Source organism: Folsomia candida, unplaced genomic scaffold (assembly GCF_002217175.1).
Source record: "Folsomia candida strain VU population unplaced genomic scaffold, ASM221717v1 Fcan01_Sc011, whole genome shotgun sequence".
NCBI lineage: Eukaryota > Metazoa > Arthropoda > Collembola > Entomobryomorpha > Isotomidae > Folsomia > Folsomia candida.
Genome location: NW_019091203.1, coordinates 1,446,340 through 1,470,678, shown reverse-complemented (window position 1 = coordinate 1,470,678; position 24,339 = coordinate 1,446,340). Strand labels below are relative to the sequence as shown.

General features: G+C 35.0%; 2 protein-coding genes and 1 long non-coding RNA gene across 3 annotated transcripts; all 3 read left to right on the top strand.

Annotated features, from left to right (window-relative positions):
* The first annotated feature begins 5,029 nt into the window (after window positions 1-5,029).
* On the top strand, window positions 5,030-6,093 carry LOC118437051. Its single transcript, XM_035855822.1, has 3 exons — window positions 5,030-5,357; window positions 5,418-5,512; window positions 5,853-6,093. Exons 1-3 carry the CDS (start codon window positions 5,030-5,032, stop codon window positions 6,069-6,071), a joined length of 642 nt encoding a protein of 213 aa, XP_035711715.1. The 3' UTR covers window positions 6,072-6,093.
* Window positions 6,094-11,688: 5,595 nt separating this feature from the next.
* LOC110854994 lies at window positions 11,689-13,941 on the top strand. Its single transcript, XR_002548396.2, has 4 exons — window positions 11,689-11,961; window positions 12,308-12,363; window positions 13,574-13,600; window positions 13,685-13,941. It is a non-coding gene; the product is annotated as an uncharacterized LOC110854994 (long non-coding RNA).
* An 8,985-nt stretch (window positions 13,942-22,926) lies between these two features.
* LOC118437050 lies at window positions 22,927-24,291 on the top strand. The gene is made up of 5 exons (XM_035855821.1): window positions 22,927-23,022; window positions 23,251-23,356; window positions 23,433-23,518; window positions 23,887-24,175; window positions 24,269-24,291. The coding sequence occupies exons 1-5, from the start codon at window positions 22,927-22,929 to the stop codon at window positions 24,289-24,291; spliced, it is 600 nt and encodes a 199-aa protein (XP_035711714.1).
* Window positions 24,292-24,339: the final 48 nt, after the last annotated feature.

Genomic DNA, 24,339 nt, shown 5'->3' with positions numbered 1-24,339 from the left:
GCCTAACTTTTCTAGGGCTTGGCACATATTTATTTAGAGTTACATTCTAATTTTAGTTTAAATACTTCTTTAAAGTAATAAATAAAAACTTATTTATTTAGATAATATTTATTTTTAGTGTAATACAAAATTCAAATTATTTCAATATTTATGATACGTATCTGCTACTATTTATTAGTTGTTTATTATAAAATACGTATTTATTTAAATATGGTGACGTGTATATTTATACGTTTAACTTTTGTATCATGGTTAACAAAAATATATATTCGTCAAAATGAGCCACCAGCCGAATGTAATGTAAATATGTATATGTATGCAAATGTGAATTTTTTGCACATACATAAATAAATAAAATACCAGCTCAAAAAATTATATGTCCTATATTTCTTAATTGTTATAACAATTATAAACAACAATTATTGTGACTCTCATTTGTGAAGCATGTCATGTTTTGATTTCCAGATAATTTTATCCCTGATGATGACACGAGTGCTGTGTCGAAAGCTCGAAAATAAATCAATTTTATTCCTTCAATCATGTTGTCCGAGAATTCTCCTTTAAATTATTAATTGTTATTTGTTTACGTATGTATGTAGTCCATAGTCTTTTAATTGTGTCCAATTAAAGGCATTAGTCTCTCTCTTTAGCGTTGTGAATGGAGTATTGGAAAATTTTTTAAATTCTTTCTTTGGTTTATTAACTTCTCATAATTTCCATGATTTGATTCTTAGTGTTCGTGTCAAAACTTTTACAAATATAATTCGCACACAGGTCATACATTTTAAATAAATAAGTGTGCCTTTACGAGGTTTGACATTGTACCGTGGAGTTTCACTATTAGTGAGTCTACCTTCAAAAGTAATTGTCGTTGTGCAATACAGGTTTTGGATTTAGCAGCAGCTACCGAAAAGAGGACAACAATATTCGTGTTTACTTATTTCTGCCTCTAATCAACCACCCCTAAAGGAAGAGGATATAAAAAAGTATTTCAGGCTAAATGAGAATACTTCGTGGAGATCGTTTGACACTTATCACAGTTATGTTACAGGATTGTGGATGGTGAAGCTCAGCCTTGCTGATTGGACCCAATCGACTTGCACCTGCCCTATTTACTTAAAAGAGTATACATGCAAGCACATCTTGCGGCTTGCAATTCAGGAGAAGCTTTATGAACTTCGTCCTGAAGCTAAAACAGTACCCCTGGGGCAAAAACGCAAAAGGGGTAGAGTTGCCAGAGCTCGAAAAGATCTAATTGTTATGTAATATATTTGCTTTAATTTCATTTTACATGTCTGGACTTATCAATAATAAGATGTTGTATATACCTTGGACGAAATTTTCGAATACTTTAGTCGAAGTGGGGATTCATCTAATTAAGTATCAACCACTAGCTAATTAAGTGGCTCTAAAATCATAAATGGGGCAAATTTCAGCCAGTGGGAGGTATCATCTTATCAAGTGGCAAATTTCATCTTAATAAGTGGGGCGTTAAATTTAACCCTTAAAATTATTTAATCGTGATACTTAATTTAACTGTATTCCGGCATACATACCTGTCAAATCAAATTAAGATCAAATTAATAAATTCATTTGCTAGGCAAAAGTTCGTCGTCACTCATCTTCATAATCGCACTGACGAATAAATCTGAACAGATAAGATATTAACTAAATATTTGCACAGGTTGTAAATGTTACACAATATTTATTTGTAAGGCAGAAATTGTCACATTCTTCATGCCCGACCCCAGAAGAGTAGTTCAATATATGTGTAATGAAATTACATATGTATTTGTGCTAGTCATCTCGTTTGCTATATATTCTGAAAATATTGGTCCACAGGATACGATAAGGGGAAACTAAAATGGAAACTAACCAACAAATGGAAAACGGAAATGAAATACAACTTTGTGAAGAAATTCTTCAGCCCGGAGACACCTTCAGCATTCTTCCCCCTGAGGTTAGCTACGTTTTACATATAAGCCACATTATTACTATGTGTCTTCAGTGGAGTTACGTAGATATTTGGGGTGGATTTCCTAATTTTCTTTCCACACTCAAAACAAAAATTTGTCAAATCAACACCGCCGGTGTCACTACATATATGACTTAACCGCATTGGTTAAAATGTTGAATTCGAGTTATGATGGTTTTGATACCGGTAGTTATAATGTTATGACCGGACGAAAAAATTTCATTACCACTCGGAATCACAATTGTAACCAAGGCGGTTGAGTTATATATATAGTGACACCGGCGGTGTTGATTTGACAAATTTTTGTTTTGAGGTCATTTCTCATCAATTCATTTTCATGAAAACAAAAGTCTGTAGTCATAATATGCACATGCATGTATGTACATAATATATACTACTATGTACGTGTATTTATGAGATGGAATTGACTCTTTAGATGAGCCATTTATTATTTTTGCTAGAGAAGACATTCAGTTCACATTAGTTTTTAGGGTACCGTAAATACTCTATTTATAGCCGGGGCTAAACTCCAAAACTGAGGGTCACGGACCCGGCTACAATTAGAGACCGGCTATAATTAGAGACCCGGCTAAATTTTGTTACGCCCAAAATTTTAGATGTTATAAAATAACGTATAATTCATGTTGACTCAATTTGAGTTTTCTAATTTAGCCAGACATGCCAGCAGTGACCCAATCACTTTAAATCTACATCTTTAAACGAAATTTAACAGTTTTTTTTTAATTTCTTTTATTATTATATCCATTATTAACTTGAAATTAATAGGTAAAAATTAGTTGTTCCAATTATTCTTTGATTAGCATAATGTGTAACATTTTTCTTGAATGGGCTATGAACGAAGACACAGCGGGCAAGACAGGCCATAATTAGATACCCGGCCATAATTAGGGATCCGGCTATAATTAGAGACCCGGCTAAAATTTTGAAATCTTGGTCTCTAGACCCGGCTATATTTGGAGACCGGCTATAATTAGAATAGGGCTATAAATAGAGGTTTTACGGTAACTCATTGAGGATTTCTAACATTTGAAGTTTTTTTTTCAAGTTAGACAGGGATTTGGTAACGAGTTATATCGAAAAATCAAGGCAAAAAGTAGGAAGCATATAGCGCTTATCATCGCTTTGAAGAAAATTATTGGTGGTCAAACTACCCAAGGGTAAAGGAAGAGGAGAAAATTTACTAAGAAATTGAACTTTGCTGCCAATATTTTTCTTTAAATTGGCCTTTCAACGAAATGATCAGGGCATCCATTTGATTCTGAATTTTTGGCTTGATTTTTTGATATAACTTGTTGAACAAGCCTGGTGTTGCATGAAAAAAGGTTTCAGTGTTAGTAATATATTAGAATACAAATCTAATTGTGATCATATTCATATTGTAGCTCATTTAACTCGAACAATTTCTTTCTTGCTTAATGTAGTTTTTTAAACAAGAGAAATGTATGTTTCTGTGCGTGTGGTGTGAATTTTGTGTAACTGGCGATGGGCGAAACGTGACCGTGTGAGGCGTAAATAAGGCGGCGGTGTGGTCACAATAGTTACTGTGGTGGTGTCATTTATTATTACACAAAAGCCAATTACAAATTTAGAGTGTAGAGGACGAGGGGAAAATATGTGTTGTTGTTCTCGTAGCTGGAGTGACACTGTTCACTTTGCACAATTGTTCCAGAGAATATTACCAAAAAAGAACGCTTCTTTTACAAAAGGAACACCCTCCTCTCCTCCTCTTGACCAATGACAGAAAACACCTTGAACTTTAATTTAATTAAAAGAGGAGGGAAGGAGAGGTCAGAAATTGAAATAAAAATACAAAAAATGAGAGATAAATACGGACAACTTTCAATTAAGGCGAGACTGGCTGGAGCCTGGTTTAAATTTCCCTACTTGAACCAGTCTCAAATCAATACATAAAATCGTATTATCATGTCATGCAAATTCATTATCATTTAAGAGGTCATATATTCATAAAAAATAATTATGTAAATCTCTCGACGACACTTAATGATCCTTTATAGATAATCGACCACATATTCACATATTTAAACCTCTCGGACCTAAAAATCGCTCGGCAAGTTAACCACGACTGGGTCAAGTTGTCCGGTCCACGTTTTCGAAGTCTGGCTGTCATTAAATTTGACTCATCTAAACGATGTAATGGGCCCGAACTATCCTCATACATTGCATCCTATCCGCACTACCTGCACCGAAACTTTAAAATTTTCACTACTATCTCGCACGGGACGAGTGAGACATGGTCGTACGACTTGTTTCAAGCTTTTTTGAGAAATATTGCCAATTTTTTTCAAAACCATGGCTTCCATTGTGACCGACTAGCTCTTAATCACATGTGGCGTGTAACTAATGAAACACCCCAAAGCCAAATCTGGTCATTTTTTCGTAATTTACTAACTACCACAATCAATCTTACGTCGCTTCACATGCACATGAGTTTTTTTGTGGAAGATGACTTTGACGTGGACTCTTTCCCAGTTACGAGTCTCGTAAATTGGTCATGTGTTCGAGAATTCCACGTGAATCTGGGTCCATATGGATACGATATTACAACCAACAAGTTTTCCCACGTGCTGCCCACCATCTTTAGAAAAGCTGTTAACCTAAAAAACCTTACGAATAGTGGTCCCATCGAAGACTTTATGGAGGGATTAAGGTAAGTTTCGATGAGTCATTCCCATGCGTCTTATTCCGCCCCATGTGTCATGTTTCCTTACAGAGAACTTGAAATTGACTTTCTGCGTTAGCATTCAATGAAATTTAAATATTATTACTTTAAAATATTCTATATTTTTAACTTAAAAAAATTGTAGATTAGATTTTTGGAAAACATATTCCTTCCTAAGTAGGTTACTGCCCCTCACAGGAAGGGAATTTTTTTCCAAATTTAACCTACATTTTTGTCAAGTCAAAAATATAGAATATTTTTAAGTAATAATATTTAAATTTCATTGATTATTAATGCCGGAAAGTTAATTTCGAGTTCTTCCTAAGGAAACATGACACATGGGGCGGAATAAGATGCGCGGGAATAACTCATCGAAGCTCACCTTAAGCCTCGCTACGAGTGATCCTAGCGGAAAAGCTTTATCCAATTTGGACCAACTTGGATGCCCAGGATTTCCTGTGAATCAATGTAAAATCACGGAAGAGAAAAACCGGACTAATCTGAGATTAAATATAAAGCTCAAAAAAGTGTCGCTACGTGTCGTGGGCGATGTTGAGCTACTAATTTTAGACAAGTTTAAAGAAACATTGGAGATCGTGTGGCTCATCGCGTACGGTCCAGATTTTAAACTCCCACCACTTCCGAGACTGAAGATGCTTTCGGTTCGAGACCAAGTGACAAGTAAGAGATTAAAGAAATTTTATGAATTTTTGGCATATTAAGTAACAATTTTTGTGACAGCCCATGAAGAAAAGGAGTACCGTAGAAAGGAATTTGAGCATCTGGGAAAATTTAAGATAACAATCAACTTATTCGAAATTGGAGACTTGTTTAAGGTATAAACTGACAAGGGACCTTTTTTCAAACTACAACGGGATTTTGTAGGAGCGAGTTATATAAAAAAATCCAGCCAAAGATCTGGATCCACGTGGCACTTACATGTGTTTCCGTTTTTAAGAAAACTTTGGGCGGGAAAGCTCAATTTTGAGTATTTTTCTCCCAATCAAGACGAACGTGAGAACTCGGTTGCTAATTTTTTACTTGATTTTTTGATATAACTCGCTCCTACAAAATCCAGGTGTAGCTTCAAGGAGGATTCTATTGTACATCGAACTTTTGCAATTTAAAGTAATTTTGGGACGTAAATCATAAATTCATTTCACCTTTCTTTTTCAGGCACCCAAAAATTTGCACGTCTACCTCCCTCAGCTTCGCCACTTCGAATACAGCATGTTCTCGAGGTTATACGCAGAACCGTATGAGAATGCCTACGGCGTTGAATTATACAATATAATATTTCCGAATTGTGACACGCCAATTTCAAAAATTGTCAAATTGGATATTACCTATCCATCCAATCCAATTGACTATCAAGTTAGCCAAACTTTTTCCTAACGTTCATAATCCTCACTTAAATTTAGCAAGAAATATAGGCAAAAGAATACATTAAGAATAATGTAATAATTTGTATGAAATAATTATAAAATGGTCATACATACCTGTTTAAAATAATTTTTTCATTAAAAAATCAGTTACATCGTTCACATTCAGTTATTTTCTATCAAATTCATTTCATTTCATTCATTTCATTTATTTCGAATCTTTCACTCATTTTCATTAAAATCACAGGAAATTTATTTTCATGCCCTATCATACATAATCAATCACATGAATGAAAATAAACAGGTATGGGATTGTTAGATACTTAATTCCCTAGATTGGAGTTTAATTAGTCTGTAATCGGCAAATTTGCATGCTAAAATTGTGATGCAATTTATTTATACAAATATGCATAAATTTATGTACAACTGTTTAAATTTGTATGAATAAGCTAAATTTATAGACTGTTCAATAAATATTTATTCCTTTGCATGCATAATTGAAGAAAAAGTTTATTCATTAGTTAATTTTCACATTATGCATAATACATGTATAGGTTATGCTTAGAAACTCTTATATTTTTGTAAAAAGGCGAATGTGCGATCAAACGATTAAGAAAAATTAATAACGAATAAATGTTACTTTTCATGTTCACACTAAATGAATAATGAATGAATTTTTTGTTTAGCAAATCAATGAATTTTGAATGAAGACGTAAGTCTTTAATACATTTTAATAATTTTAATTTTTTAATTCAATTTTTTATTGGTAATTAAATGAAATTAGTCAATGTTAAACTTAGATTAGATTAGAAATTACTTAAAATTAAAAATTGGATTAAATAATTATTCTAATTATGTATTTTATTCCAACTTGCTCTTATCGCGATGACCTTATCATAATTAATTGCATGGTTTGTGCCAAACAGAAATTTTGAATGATCAGAGGAGTCCCACGATCGATAAAATTTGACCCAAACTTTAATTTAAGACAGTTCAATGACCTCATTTCTTTCCTCAGATATGTCCTCCCCTTCCCTCCCGCCATGTGTCTCATATTCCCCCCATACTTCTCCAAAAGCTCCTTGGACCTGGAATTGATCCACGAAGCGAGAGTGAAGACGAGCACATCATTCGTAAATCCGTCCACCATGAAGAGGGGAAATATGAGAAAGCCCGGCATCGCGATTTGGTCATGCATCGTTACGGACACGTATTGCGCGATAATTTGAATCGCCGGTATGACTGTGACCACAACGGGGGAGATTCTCGCCATAAGGAATCCGTTGAACATTTTCTCCAAAATGTGCACCTGTCGATACGTTCGGATGCACAGTTTATGCTCCACCAGGTTTTTTGCGTGGGTCATTTTACTAGTAAAAGACATATATTAAACATAATTACCTAGCAATACTTGTTTTGCTCGGTTAATACTAGGGGAAGATGGAGAAAAATGAATTAGCACATAATTTTTAGAGAATGAGGTCCCTTCCAAAGTTTTTTTAAGTAAATACATAGGTACAATTTTTAGGAAACGTGCGGAAAATAGGTTAAATTTGTAGAAAAAAATGCAGAACTAAGAAAAAGATATCGGTAACATTTTTTACAAAATCTTTTGACGATTAGTACGTTGAATTTGTAGGAAATTTACTAAATTTCCAAAAAAAATAATTGGTAAAATTTTTATAAAATTTGCATGTAGAACAAACGTAGTATTTGTAAACATAATTTTGTAGAATTTGAGGAAATATGCACAATTTGTCGAAATCCTCTGTGTTGTAATTTATAGAAAATCCTTAGAAATTTCCAAAGATTATCAGACGAAGGATTTCCACACATTTAAAAATTTGACGGGAAAAATATGACCAAATCAGTATTGACTTGTGAAACTAGTTTACATATGTACAACCACAGTTTTTCAACCTGCCTATTTCATTACCTGTTCAGAATTTGGAGATAATTTAGAATACAAGAGATCCCCACGAATAGGATGTAGAAGGCCCACATCGACCCAGAGTACATGGCTTGCGCCGCCATCCATGTTTCGAACACGAGGATGAGAATTTCTGGGCCAAAGTTCGTCCATCTGATGATCTCACACTGCCTCGACATGGATAGAAGGAAGGGCGGGAAACATGGATCCAAGAGGAGGAGGCAGAACACGCCAGCCGCAAAGGCCATAACCGAATAGTGAAGGATTTCCATGAAGTACACCATGAGTTGAGATTGTGTGGAAACTTTGAAAGTTTCATGACCTGACAAAAAATTTTAAGAAACTTTAAAAATGTCCATATTAATAAGCCCCAGGAGCAGCTATTGGCTAACCTGTTCAAACTTATTTACTCAATAGATACTGAATTCATGCGTCATTCATTATTCAATAAACTAATGAATATGTACTGCATGAATAATTTTTGTCACAAGTTTTGAATGAATGAATTTTGCATAAATATTTCTTCATTTCGTATTCATTAAGAATGATTACAAAATTTTATTCATGACTCATTTTTCATACTAAATATTAATAAGGAAAATTTGATATTAAATGTATAAAAAATGATGACTGATTTGTTTTAAAACTTTGAATAAATGCATAACGTATGAATAATTTTTGTCAAATTCTTAACCTGAGTAAATATTTTTTAATCAGCTATATGTATGTTACCCACCTTTTACAAGCCCTTTCTCAAACTGGACGAACGAATTGAGCACCTGAATCGGTGCGATGTCCAGGTGATAATTCCACTTGCAGAATAACAAAAGGAAATAAATTCCGAAGAAACTCACGCCTTGAAACTTTTTCGGAATCGTGAGCGGTCCAACGCACAAATTCAGAAACATTGCAGTCGTGTACACTAGCGAAATGATGCATTGAATTCGAAAGATTTTGATATCTCGGGGGTTATCGATGGGCACAATTTTCTTCAAATTTGCGTCATACTTGGCCGGAACGCATTTAAGGAGACGACAAAGACCGAGATGACGTACCATCAAAGTGTAAAATTGCGTCGTGTACATTTTTGAATGAAATTTTTGAAAAACTGGATATAATAAAATTGGTAATTGGTTTGTAGGCAAACTGCGTCTCTCAAATGTTCGAATAGGAACCTAGAAATTTGATACGACTTACAGCTACTTATATTCAAAATTAACCCGAGTGATTATGCACTCTTAAAAATAATGTTACCTCTTGCAAAGTAAATACCTAGTTAAATACGCTCAGAAATGTATACATATTAAGAAAATTATACCAAATTTATATTCATAAATGATACCATTTATCAAGTTTACGCTACTCTGGATTTAGTGTTAATGTAGTTTTCTTAACAATATTTAGCATTCAGAATGTACATACTTATAATTACTTCTCAAAAGTATAACATTATTTTTAAGAGTGCACAAGGACCCAGAAGCAGAACGAATTAACATTTTCAAAGAAGTTGTAAAGATTTCTATCCATTCTAAAGAAAGGAAATGGGTCCAATTAATGCCAATGTTCATGGTACAATCTGTCAGTTAATTACTCGTCGGTCATTATGTACTCGTCCCACGTGGAAGGGACAGGCACAAGCTTAATATTATGAACATAGAAATGATACATATCCGCTCGATTTGTACGTCTTATTTCATACCAATTAAAATATATGTCCTGCTAAAAGGGGTATGTAAATAATAGTTTAGTGGAAACGGAAAAGCTGATAACCTCAATTTAAGCCCGAGTTGCCTAAAGGACATCCAAGATATTAATGTAGCAATTATGTACTTATCCAGACATTTGTTTTTGTTTTCAGTCGTTCGAATAGGAGGGGTTACCACAATTAAATAATCCGTAATCTGAAAAGGATCTTTTCTTTGGAATGCGTAATACTGTTTACGAATTATTTGTTCTCTTCATGAAGGGCAAAAAGAGTGCACTCTTAGGAATCTACATATTATTGAAACAGTATTAGGTAGTATTCATTTACATACATATTGATGACTCTACCAAAGTGGTGTTGATAAGTAATAACCTGTGGTGATAAATAGCTAGGTAATAAACTTCTGCCATTTGTGTCCGTGGCAAATTTTTAATGACCGGTTCTTCGTATCCATCGGTAGCAGCTATGTATAATATGTCCCAAGAAATCAACGCATGTCTGACCATTGGTATTTTTCCAGATTTCAAAGTGTACCTGCATTGCATTGGCTTATATCATCATGCGACCACACAATTTATCACCGCATTTTGAAAATTTAACACCATGCGGTGACACACATTATTACCGTTAGATGATCTTACACACATGTGTATGAACCGGATTTTTTAAGAGTGCCATGTGTAACATAACTGCTAATAGACATAAATAGTTAAGTATGTATTCCTGTTATGTGTCATATTTCGATGTAGTCCAAACTCCACTTTCTCCCAGCGCGCGTATTGAGGATAGTATTGACATAGTTCTAAATTGTACACATTTTAGGAAACATAAATTATTGGAAAACGTCTCCATGGTCTACTCAAAAACGCCAGATTGTCCGTCCAACATGGGCAGGAAATGGTCATAATCATTACTGTAATACCGACTAAATAGAAGCAAATTGTGAAAAGAATGCATTATGCTGAATTAAAGGGTCTTTATTTAATTCGTCCCGATTTTTTGGCAACCTGCCGAAAATTAGCACAAACTCAAATGACCAGAATTAAGGGCATGATTACTATAAATTGCCGAAAGACTAATTAGCAATGTATCTCTGATAAACAAAGTTTTCACACTTTTAAAGTTACTACTTTGCCAATACTGTCAAGAGAAATCGGAACGAATTAAATCCACACCTTTCATAACTCTGAGTACAATTTTAGCTAACAAATTGAGACAACAAATGTTTCACAGTTTTCCGTAATGATTTCAACTTTTAGTCGTAATTTGGTTTGTACACCCGCTGGTAATACATATATAAGTTTAATGAGATGATAGCTTCATTTAAATTCTGGACAGGCCGTCACTTCTTCACGATTTACATATTGTGTAGAAGTTTGTTTATGTAAATCTGTAGATACGTACAAACAAACCGGTTCACAATTCGTAGTAAGAACTTCAATTGAATGGAATACTGCATGGTTACTAAATTCCAGGTATTCCAGTGTTCATTAATTCTTCACGAGTAAAAAGTCGTGCAGCCAAGTACGCACACTAAAAAAATTAAGCTTTTCAAAACTGTTGTGACTCCTAACTTAGATGATTTTTTTCTGCAGTAACTATCGCTCCATTTAAGAAAAATATGACCCCACAATTGGATAATGTATATACAATACGCTGTCTAAGTTGTCGTGTCATCCTCTATTTGGCTAAACCTTGAAGAAACTTTACACAACTTTTATTTAGAGTGTGCAGAAAATCACCGTCACGATTACCCGGTAACGCCACGTGCTCTGAAAATTATACATCCATGCATAACGTCATCAAAATCATATGGGTGGATGGTTTCGGATCGACTATTTAAAATACTTTTAATCTGAGTAGGATAGGAATTAGGTGGATGCTCAAAAATCTGCATTTTTCTTGACCACGTAATATATGCAGGTTCCTTTAACGACATTTCGCACTGCAGACATCAATCCATTCATATAAATAGCTGCATCTTTTCACAAAATTGCACACATTAATTTCATTTCTAAATATTTGTACCAGTCTTGTTTTTCATATTTTCGTCTAAACGGAGGAAAATGAATAAAATAAATTTGACGACGTTTTTAATTTTGGGGGTGGTATCGCTATCTGTTGCTTCGTTGGAGAGGGAAACCTTCAAAAAAGACGAGGAGGACTCTCAACTTCTTCTTCTTCAGGGTGGAGGTATGACGGGTAGTGAAGATTTCATTACCGGATATGACCAAGACCTCGTTCTACGCAGGGAAAAGCGTGCACCGCGTAAGTTGAAATTTTATTAATCAAATCAAGTCATCTTTTAATTCAATGGCATAGATATCAGTTTAAACAAGTAAATATGTATGTAACTAGAAATCACAGAAAGTCATTTCCCTACATTTTTACTCTTTTTTTACTAAGTTTGTAATTTAATTTCGTATGTAGTATAATTCTGGTCAGGTTGAAAATTTGGCTTCTCGTCTTTTTCATCGATAAAACAGAAACCAGTTGAAATATTCTACTTCTTATGTGAAAACGAAGAGTTCAACCACATTTTATCAGTTTTATCAAATTGTATGTAAAAGACTAATAGTACGAAATAAATGTAATGAATTATTAACGTTTTAAGGTAATCGGGGAACCAGTGGCGGAATACTTGGGGACGGAGGGAGCGTGGGAATAGAGGTAAAATCACAAATTTTACAGTATTTATACACTCTTAGAAAACTTTTATTAAATTACTACGGATTGGTATATGTATGTACATACATATGTAAGTTTGTGGTTCCTATGTGTCCTAAATACATGCACTACTTACAAGCATGGTAATAACGGGAATTACCGTTTAGTAATGTTGCGGTATAAAGGCGAATTCCTACACTCTTGCAAACCTGGTATTAAATTGTTGCTGGCTCTAGTACATACTACATGACTACATGTATACCGACACGGTAATAAAGAACAGTACAGTTTTGAATGTAGTGTTGTGGTAATGAAAAATTTACCACTCAGCAACAAACTACTACCTATCCGGTAGCAAGTTATTACCAACTTAATACATATGTATGTTAATCTATCGCATTGTTAACCACGCATATTCGCATCTTGTGGGCGGAGAGGATGATGCCGTGGGCTCGGTAGGGGAATATGGGCGAGTCTCATCGAGTACCGGACGTCAGGGTCCTTGGGGGACGGATGCGACACGCTTCTGATCACGGGACACCTTCACTGGCCACAGGGGGGTAGCCGGATGGGAGCTACGACGCACGGGGAGGAGGATGAATTGTCTCTCGCTTGGCAATTAGAAATACTGTCTTGTTTTTTACTCCGATTTCCACTTATGCACCGTTTCTATACTAAACTGCACCTAGCACGACTCAATGTACGATTTTTTATGAACAATGACCCGAATAAACTGTTCAATAGCGGTATACTTCGTAATTTTCACTTGACAAGAGTTTCAGAATCTTTACTACTCACATTAGCAATTATTACTCTTACAAAATGAATTTTAGGAACTTAATTTAGGTAGGAGAATTTATTTTAAAGATGGCAGCCACGCAGACGGCGTGGTGCAGGGAAAAATGTGGAGAGAAGAGTGGAGGTGTTCACGCTGGGAACACTCGGGCCGGTCTGTCTGGACTGGAGAGAGGTTCTTCCTTTTTACAGTCGAACTCGGCCACGTTGGCTTCCGTGTGCCGAGTGGTGGGATCGTCGGGTGGAATCCCCAATCCCCACAATCTTACACATTAATTTATGAAAAAGGAATTATAATTAAAGACATTTTTACATAAGAAATGCATGTAAAAATGTCTTTAATTTTAATGCCTCGACTCATAAAATCGGATCCTACATTTAATAAATACTGTAATTGTCACCTTTTTCTGTCATGAAGGTTACGGTGTTTCCAGCTTAGGACGGGGTATGTCTTAATTTAATATAAAAATTTTTAAGGTATTTGCATAAGTTACAAATTTATTATTCAAATATATTGTAAATTTTTTAGGACGAGGATATCGTGGGTGAAATTTAGTAATATTATATTTACAAATAAAATCACCTAAGATTAAGACAATTTACCCATTACTTTTGAAACTTTGCTAGGCTAGGTAATTTGACGACAAAATTGTTTTTTATAAATTTTAATAGATTTGTAAAAATACGAATTATAAAATTTGTTTGTTTAATCATATACATGAATACAAAAACTTATGGTTTATGTATATGTATATGTACATCAATAAATATGTGAAAACCATTGTATATCTTCGACGATTCCATCATAATTCTAAGCTTTCAAAAGTATCCAGGCTGACCACCTCTCAGGAGATTATATTGAAAAGTCGTACGGTAAGTGCTCCTAGTTTATTGTTCCTTGAACGTCAATCCATTTAATTTTGGTCGCTCAATTTCGTACATATTAATGTACATAAGAACTCTAGCATATTACTCTGCTACAATGGTGTTGATAAGTATTACCCTTTGATAATAGCTCGGTAGTAAACTTCTGACATATGTATCGGTAGCAAATTTTTACTGGCCGGTATGATCTTATCCTTAGTATCCAGCGGTATCAGCTATAATACCGAGAAATCAACGCCTGCCTCAGGCAGGCGTTGATTTCCAGATTTCCAGAAAAAACGGATGGTCAGGCAGGCTGCCTGACCATCCGTTTTTTCAGATTTCTTCCATCATTTCCTTTACTTACTTATCATCTTGCGGTCATACAATTTATCACCGCGCTTTGACAATTTAACACCATCCTGTGACCAACATTATTACCATTTAGTGATGCTACATATGCGTGCACAGGGACGATTTTTCGCAGGGGTTTGTTCAGTGTGCCATGTGTCCACATACATAACTGCTATAATAGACATAAATAGTTAAGTATGTTTTTCTGTTATGTGTCATGTTTCGATGTTATCCAAACTCCACCTTCTCTCAGCGAGTGTATCGAGCCCGGTCTTTACATAGGTGTAAATTGTACACATTTTAGGAAACTTTAATTATTGGAAAACGCCTCCATGGTGTATTCGAAAAAGACAGATTGTCCGCAATGATTGTCCAGGAATGGTCGTAATCGTTGCTACAATACCGACTAATTTGAAACACATTAAGAACAAAATGGATAATTCTGAATTAAAGGGTGTTTATTTAATTCGCCCCTTTGATTGCTTTCTGGCGACCTGACACAAATTTACGAAAATTAACACAAAGTCGATTTCATTTCATTTCAACTTTTATTCACGTGTAAATGGATATCAGTTAACAATAACTGGTTTGCAAACCATGACACAAAATGCTATAACTATATAAGAAGCATAATAAATACCTAACTACATTTTTTTCTAACTCTTACTTCATAGATAATAATAATAGTCGTCAGAACGCTTATTAATTATAAATTCACGACAAGATCGAAAGACAAGATGTAAGGGTAGGATTAGTATAAATTACCGAAACTAATTAGACTAATTAGAAATGTATATATATATAGTTTGTAATTCGTTTTCGCAATATAACAATTATAATAAAAACTTTCTGTTACAATTACAAAGATTCATATAAGAATATTCAATTTATTCACTGTTCTTCAAGTGATAAATTACTCACCAAAATCTAAGTTTCGTGTAAAAAGTTCGACAATTTTTTTGCAGTTGCAAATGTCACTAACAATAGTTTACTAGTACAGGGTCAACACACTAGCATTTCACAAAATTTCTAAGCAATTATTTTCTTAATTATGTAATTAAATAAATATCCCCACTTATGTAGTCAAGAGAGTGGAAGATAGAGCAATCGCGTCTCCACATAAGCATTATTCTTAGTGAGGGAAATACCTAACAACGAAAAAATTACTAAGTATGCATTTGACCCACCCCAAAAAAGTGACCATCTGCGATATCTCAGTCATTTTTCAACCGATTTTGATGAAATTTTGCACCGATTATTGTTACATAATATAGAAACGGGATCTGATCCGACTAAGGGATTACGTGATCTTGACCGGAATTATGGGCAAAAATGTAGCCTTAGAAACACATTTGTAATTATTGCTAGTTACTAGCAAACTTTATCAAAAGTTTGATACTCACGAATTGTAGGGCAGTTTATCCCGAAAATTTTAAGTATAAATATATCAAAATCCGTTAAGAATTGGCTTAGTTATTCCAATTTGAAGTTCAGAAATTCCTGCTCGTGCTACGAATCATTGCCATTGACAACGACGCAAGACTAATAAATTGAAAACAAATTACATTCAAAACTGTAAACAGCATAACTAATTGTTTCTGTAACATGCTTGGTAAACTGCGTGAAATTGTTGTTGGTTTTGCACCTCCAGATCAGGTCTTTTGGTGTTTAGTAATCTAGGCCGGACATTTTGACCAAAATGATATAAATCGGTTAAGAAATAACGGATTTATTCAATTTTAAACACCCAGAATTTAATAAAATTATTCCGGATCAAACTACTGAAAAGGGGTAGTGCAATGCAGTCATCCAATGGACAATCTAATTCCCCAATTAAAAGTTATAAATAAACAAGGTCCCTAAAAAGGGGAAATCTTAGTGAGGGAGTGCAATCACAACTAATAAATAAAATTAGATTGGAGAATTTTTGCATCACCGCTCTCGGTACCATTTTTATTACTGGAAGCATTAATCGTTTAAATAGAACACTTGCTCCCTCAAAAGGTTCGATGATTTTGCATAGAGTAGCCAAATTAATATATCAAATTGAAATTTGTATATTTTTTTAAACAAATACGTAGCTCATAATTATTTAGCCATCATATCTTACATATCTACCTCAGTTAATTTAACCCACTTCTCGTTCACTACACAGTAAAAATGTATTCCTTCCTCAATTTATTCAATAAAACTAAGAATTCATGCGTATGCAAAGAAAAATTTATACTGCATCCAGTAAAAATGGTACCGAGAGCGGTGATGCAAAAATTCTCAAATCTAATTTTATTTATTAGTTGTGATTGCACTCCCTCACTAAAATTTCCCCTTTTTAGGGACCTTGTTTATTATTCCTGGGAATAATAATAGAATTCAGGTAGTAGAAAAAATAGTGAGAAAAATATCTTAAGTTCATTTGCATGTGTAAATGAATGTAAATGAAATGTGTAAGTGAAATGAAATATTGTCTTTATTTTTATTGAAGCATTTATAGTTCCCTGCCTTTTTAATTTCGAGTCCGTTGCGTTTTATGCACAGCTTCGCAAAAGCTTCACGCTTTCCTTCAGAGATTATGGCAACCATGAAATTTTCAGGCCGGTTATCGTATATACCCAAAGTCGTCAATACCTCGACCAACTTCATGTTCGTGGGGACAATCGGATAAACATTTTTTGTTGAACCTAAAAAATTCCAATTGTATCCATACATTTTGTTATGTTCGCATGTATCGCATCGGAACCCGTAATGGAAGCTGGTACAAACTTCCAGCCACCCTGTAAATTTCGCTGACCCGTCGAATCCATGCTTCTCTTCTGTATGACTTAATCTCTTTGAAATCCAAATGCTAATTTTGTAATACGAAGGGCGGCTTTTGAAAATATTTAAGATAGAATTTTCAATTCTGGAAACGTTTTGTATTTTATAAATTTTTGTGAATAAGATAGTCCTAGGTAATAAAGAATCGTAAAGGAAGGCAAAGTAGTTTGAGTGGATTACATCATACAAAATTTGGATGTCGCAGTTTTCCACGCCTTGAAGAAAATTAATTGGGATGCCAACGCTGTAATTGTTATCTTTCTTTGCACTACTGACCATTCTTTGGGCCAGGATAATTAGAATTAACACATAAAGCTTCGGCATCTTAGTTTTTAAACCAGAGGGAATAATTAGATTTTTTAGAGAATGCCCCAAATTTCGACAAATCTTGCTGGAAACTTCGTACTTCATATATACTCGTCGGTGAGATATGGATCAGCATACAGACAAATTTATTATTTTGTATCCACTTCATCTATGTAAAAGAAAGCATATGTATGTATATTGCCTCACTTGTAAATATTTAATTGGTTTTTTGTCCAATTTTTCAGCGTTTAAGTCTTTGCAAATAAATAAATAAATAGCCTTTAATACTTCATTAGCATAAAGGTTGAAAGTGGGCTGATACTTGTTTTCCAGCCAACTATACATATAAGTAAATTTTTAACATGCATAAAATGCCACATTTAAAAATAAATACATACCTAGTTGGTCATGGCACGTAGGCAATATACCTATGCACATATTCGATTGGAAAAAGTCTGCGTCAATGATACATTTGGAATTATTGATAATTCCGATCTTTACATTTCCGAAGATTTATCCGAAGGTTTTAATAATTTACTTATGTAGGGTGCTTAACAAAACAAATATGACATATTTGCTCTTACGCACTATATATGTAAATAGTCTCTTAACATTGCAAGCACAGTAGTAATGCTCGTTAGATTGAAATTAAAAAAATACATTTTAATGCGGGACGCAGGGGTGGGTGCTACCCGTTCCACGAAGATTGTTTAGGTACATTTGCTCTGACAAAAAGCAAGGAAGCGAATTGGAATAAATTTTCGAACATGGAGAGATTTCAACTGAAGCTAGCTTTTCGGCACTTAACTTAATGCAAATTTGACCCCATTGTTAGATTAAAATTGACCGAGTAGTCACCGGTAGGCTGCGCTGGTGTGTGTGGCTAACCCGATGGCGTCAGAATTACTATCCATCCTTACACTACTGACCATTCCAAGGGATAAAATGGTTAAAATTAACACGACGGGATAAAGTTCCAGTTCTTAAGAGAAACAATAACGGAATATTTATATGCAGAGTATAACAGACTTCTACTTAAAGTAAGCAACTACATATTTAGAAACTTGTTAGGTATCATACATAGGAGGGCTAAATTTATTGTTTCGTGTCTCCATTACATTTATTATGAAGCTTCAGCTGCTTTATGCGAAGACTTTGTTTGTTTATCCGTCTGAGCGGCAGAGCGGATCAAGATAATCGAAATCGCTTTAAGGCATCATAGGTACATCAGGGGGTGGATCCTGTCAACGTTTGGGATCAATTGGTCCACCCTCACCGGGTGGACAAGGGGGTGTCGTACGGATAAAATGAGATTTTGACAGAAATTTAATCTACAGACGAAATAAATTGAAATTGAGTGTTCCTGTGACTTCATGGGAGTGCTTGGGATGAAGTAAGACTGAAGCTACTTCTTTATATTCGTTCACGGTGGTTTATTAAGTAGCTTCAGCTACTTTATGTGAAGACTTTGTCTGTCTGTCTGTCTGTCTGTCTGTCTGTCTGTCCGTCTGTCTGTCAGCAGGATATCAGGAGAACGGATCGAGATAATCGAAATCGGTTTTCGCCATCATACATAGGACCCCAGGGGGAGGATCCTATCAACTTTTGGGGGCAACCGGACCACACCCCCTTTGGCGACATGGGGTGTGGTCGGGGCAAAATGAGATTTTTAGTGCAATTTAATCTATAGGTGAAATAGAGTAAAATTATGTGTTCCGGAGTTGTGCCACACCCCCTCGGCGCCAGGGGGTGTGGTTGGGGCAAAATGAGATTTTTAGTGCAATTTAATCTATGGGTAAAATTAGGTGAAATTGAGTGAAATTAAATGAAATTAAGTGAAATTAAGTGCTTCCCCGATTGTGCCACACCCCCTCGGCCCCAGGGGGTGTGGTTGGGGCAAAATGAGATTTTTAGTGCAATTTATTCTATGGGTAAAATTAAGTGAAATTGAGTGAAATTAAATGAAATTAAGTGAAATTAAGTGAAATTGAGTGTTTCCCCGATTTTGCCGCACCCCTTCGGCGCCAGCGGGTGTGGTTGGGGCAAAATGAGATTTTTAGTGCAATTTAATCTATAGGTGAAATAGAGTAAAATTATGTGTTCCGGAGTTGTGCCACACCCCCTAGGCGCCAGGGGTGTGGTTGGGGCAAAATGAGATTTTTACAAAAAATTAATCTATAGGTGAAATAGAGTGAAATTAAGTGTTCCCGAGTTGTGGTGGGACCGTTTGGGGTGAAGTACGTCTGAAGCTACTTCCGTATGCGCGTTTGCGACGGTTTATTTCATTACCATTATATTCTTGACTATCCCTTGCGTGTTATTATTCAATAGGTCGATTTGTCTTTCTCCACGATTTTAGAATGTGATGCAGTGGCGTATATAGAGAATCGTAGCGGGTACGTACAACTATTACTAGTGGCCTGGTAAATTTATGGAATATGTACATAGTACACACTAAAAAATTCACCGAAATTTACTCAAGGTTGAACAAAATTGCCACCAAAGCAACAAGTTGGATTAACGTTACTAACATTTGTCAACTTTTACTTATTAGTCGTGCAATCTCGCGCGAATTTTATCCAACAGTTGTATGTATTGATGGCAATTTTACTCAACTTTTTTTACAGTGTATAAATGAGGATATTCCAGTGCACTGGAATCCATTCTGTTAATTATAAAAGCTTAAAAACTGTCTGCAACGAAAATTGTCATCTCGTCCGAATTTAGTAATCCTCACAGTTGCAATGTTTTTCAATGTGGAGGTGAGAAGAATTATCATGATAATTGTTTACTACCGTTATCAGATAAGCTACTCTATTTTTCTTAAACTTTGTAAATCCTCTTGAGTTCATTTTCATGGGATTAGATCGACGTGGACGTTGAGGTCTGTTTACTTAAAGAACCTTATTTACGTTGCTGCCAATACCCAACTCTGTTTGGGGTCATTTATGTCTTACGTCATTAAGAATTTTCGATTTTACCACCCACCCACCCAACGTAAACATGAAGCGGTAGGGAATTTTAATATGTGAATGAAGACCTAAACCACCCACTAACTAAAGTGATGACGAAATATATGGACGTCCCCAATATATGTATGTACAGAGAAAACACGCATTCAAATGTATGTACATATGTATCTATGTACATATGCATATTTATCAAAATAAAACAAGAAAATAGGATATTTACTGACACATTGTTTGTTGTTGTTGTTGTTGTTGTTAATCCTTTATTCACGTGTCAACAGAGATCAATTCATTACAAATTGGTTTACACACCATGACACAAGTAGCATATATTTTTTATAAGCATCTAAAACTAATCTAATTAATTAAGTAGGGCAACTAAATAATTCATGAAAATCATATATATATCATTCATTTGTCCTTTGATTAATTATAAAGTCGCGACATAAAATAACAAATTGGGTGTAAGATACATTAAAATCCCATGATCGTGGCAGCGTATTCCATAATTTCGTAGCTCTATAGGCAATATTATTAAGAGCCAATGTCGTGCGAACCCTGGGCACTACAAGAAGTGGCCAAGAACGCTGACCTGAAGTTGAGCTTTGCAGATGCTTGAGGTTGCAGAAAGCATACTTAAATACATACATATCTCGCCTCTCCTGCACCGTCAAAAGGTCACATTTGGTTAGTAACTCGTTGTAATTTAGGGCACTATAAACATTTTTGAATTTACAACGCTTATTCGACCTCCTTAATTTTTTGTATAGCTAGGGAGAAAGTAACTTGTTAAGAGAGAGTATACCTTTTTCTGGATAGCGTCAAATTGGTAAATTCTTTTTCAAGCTTTTAGGGTTGGAAATAAATGAGTAGCCTCCAATGCACGCAAAAGTTGGTGAATTTCATTAGCATAAATGTTAAAGTGGGTTGACGTTTGTTCTCCAGGAACACAGACTTTGAACACGAAATGTCATGGTTAAAAATAAATAGCGAGCTATGGCATGTAAGCAATATACATATTCGATTGGATAAGGTTTTCTTATCAATTCCGATCTTTAGATTTCTGATTATTGAACCGAATACTTTAGTAATCTATGCAACGTTGACAATCAAATGCATGCATGCATGCATGTATGCATGTACGACGGCTACGATATTTGGTAAGCGTCATAGTGAAATTTTGTACTAAAGATTTGATTACGGAAATTGGTCCTTCTTTTGCCACGTAAACGAATATTTTCCGACACTAACAATGGAGGTCTCCCAACGTATGCTCACAGATTTGGATCAAACTAGCGTCAATCGATCACAAATGTAATTAGTATGAAATTTGCAAATGGAACTATCTGCCAATGGTAACTATCTGCGCAGGTTTGGCGGAGATATTTGCATAAAAAGAGGAGAAAACGCACCAAAAGGCTGGCATATTTTTCACTTTCCAAATTTCCTGCGCATTTTTCTGTTTTGAATGCAAATATCTCCGCCAAACCTGAGCATTGGCAGATAGTGCCATTTGCAAATTTCATACTACTTAAATTTGTGATCCATTGACGCTAGTTTGGTCCAAATCTGTGAGCATACGTTGGGAGACCTCCATTGTTAGTCAACCATGAATACCCTCACTGTTGTACACGAACTTCTTATTTAATTGGGCACACATCATAAATATATAATTTTTCCAAACTTAATAAAATTCCTGTAGCATGGTGCCCATTTTATAATCTATGACATTATGAACGAAATAAATTATTTTCCACCGCTTTGACCACAATTGGACGGTGTCCAGCGCAAAAATGGTTTTGAACGCCCAAACGAAACATTATTTACACATTATCAAACTGAGCTCGAATCCACGTGTGCCCGCTATTTTATTCCTAACAATGGAACCTTCTTTCAACCTACAAACATACGCTGGGATTGTCTAGCGACTTATCAAAAAATAGGGAAACAATTGGGATCTAGGACGAAAACCAGGGCGGACTTTGAACTTTGCCCCCAATAGTTTTCTTCAGAGACAACGAACACACCAGTGCCACGTGATGAATAATTTGTGGCTTGATTTTTTGATATAACTCGCTATGCAATACCGGTGCAAAGGTTCCGTTCTAAGTACTCTGGTTTTATTGCGAATTATATGACTGACCTGTAAGCCACACCGTGCGTTGTCGTAGTGTCAATTCAATTAAATAGATATCGGAATTGGGTCGCTTATCTTTAGCAAAGTTTCAACGAAAATAGTGCTTATCTGACAAATATGTAAACATGATCCTGATTTGTTAATATAACACGATAAAATAATTACTTTTAAAGAAACGTTTGCACGATCAAGATCTGCATACGCATAGTTCGGAACTATCGTATCACTTATTTAACTGCTTATCAATTTGGTGATAAGGACGTAATTCCACTTAAATTCAATCAATTTTACGTTCTAAGCCTTGCATATTTTCAGTATATTCTCGCCATGGCAAGAATTAAGAACGAATCTATGACCATTAGTAAGCCCTGCATGGGATTATTTTTGCAGGGTGGGGTGAAGGCGTTATCTGTCGTGGAAGCGGTAAATAGATATTAAGGGTATTCGTTACGAATTTCGCAAAAAAACAACGTCCGGAAGCATGCAAGACACATAATTTGGTTTGAAGTTAATTTGCAAACTTGAAAAGCTAGTGTTTATGTACCGAAGTTCGAATTTTTTCTTGCAATGTTTCCATGAGAAGTTGTAATGAATACCCCCATTATGATCTAAATTAATAGTTAAACGATTTTCTAACCACCTTTTATTCAGGGTGTCGACGTTTTGTTGATGATAGTGGGAACGATTGCCATATTTTTGGTCATATTGCGGACCGAATTTCAAAACGAGATGGAGGCTGGATCTTGGAAATTTTATGGTGACTTGGATCAATAATTTTTTGGGGGGGAATCGCATATATTTTTTGCGATAAATTATTCCGTTTTTTGAAACAGCAAGGATTATTAGTTGGGGATACTCGTATTTTTATGCGTTTACATGTATTACCCTTTCGCACAGATTGTTCTCTTATGCGTCGCAGGTATTTATTAGATCCATAAAATTAAACTTTAAAATGACGACATGCAGGTTGGTTTCAATGTCATGCTAGAGTGGACAATTTTGCTATAGAAATAACTCGTAAATTTCCATTAGTTCCCGAAATTTTGCTTGCGAAATTCAACATTTTAAGAATTTTGTCATCAGTGTTCGATTAGTTTTGATAATAATTAATCAAAATCTCAATCCCAAATCCGTAACTAATGGAGATTTAGTTGCTTCTCCCATTGTAAAATTTTCCATTGTAGCGAGACATTTGAACCACCCTGTATATGTTATTTCGGGATACTATTGCATATTGCAAAAGTGTCCAAATAGTCAAAAGAGTGTAAATTTTTCAAATCTATGTAGCGAAATACACGCGGGGTCTATTTCTGCATCACGATTCCCGGAATTATGCATATTGGCTGCATCCTTAACTTTGGGCTTTACACAGTTTTCGTGAAATGGTCACAACCCGCCGTTATGACAGCATTTTTAGGATATATCTTTTACAAGTTTTACTTCTTCTGGGTGACCATTAGTTACTTCAGAGACATAAATCGTAGTGGACTATTAAATCCGGCATTGAGACAGTTGTCGGATGAGGAAATTGAAGAATTTTATTATGGAAGTAATCCATCCGAGGGGAGTGATAAAGGTAAGATTAATTCTTAAAGAAATATATAATTCGTCGAGATTGGCAGTTAGATTTCCTGTATTTGAAAAGGGTTTTTTGAATTATTTTAAAAAGTTTCCTTCATCTGGGAGCATTAGTCAGATTGCGCGAGAGAAATGTTTTCTAATTGTGGTAGTAATTTGTAT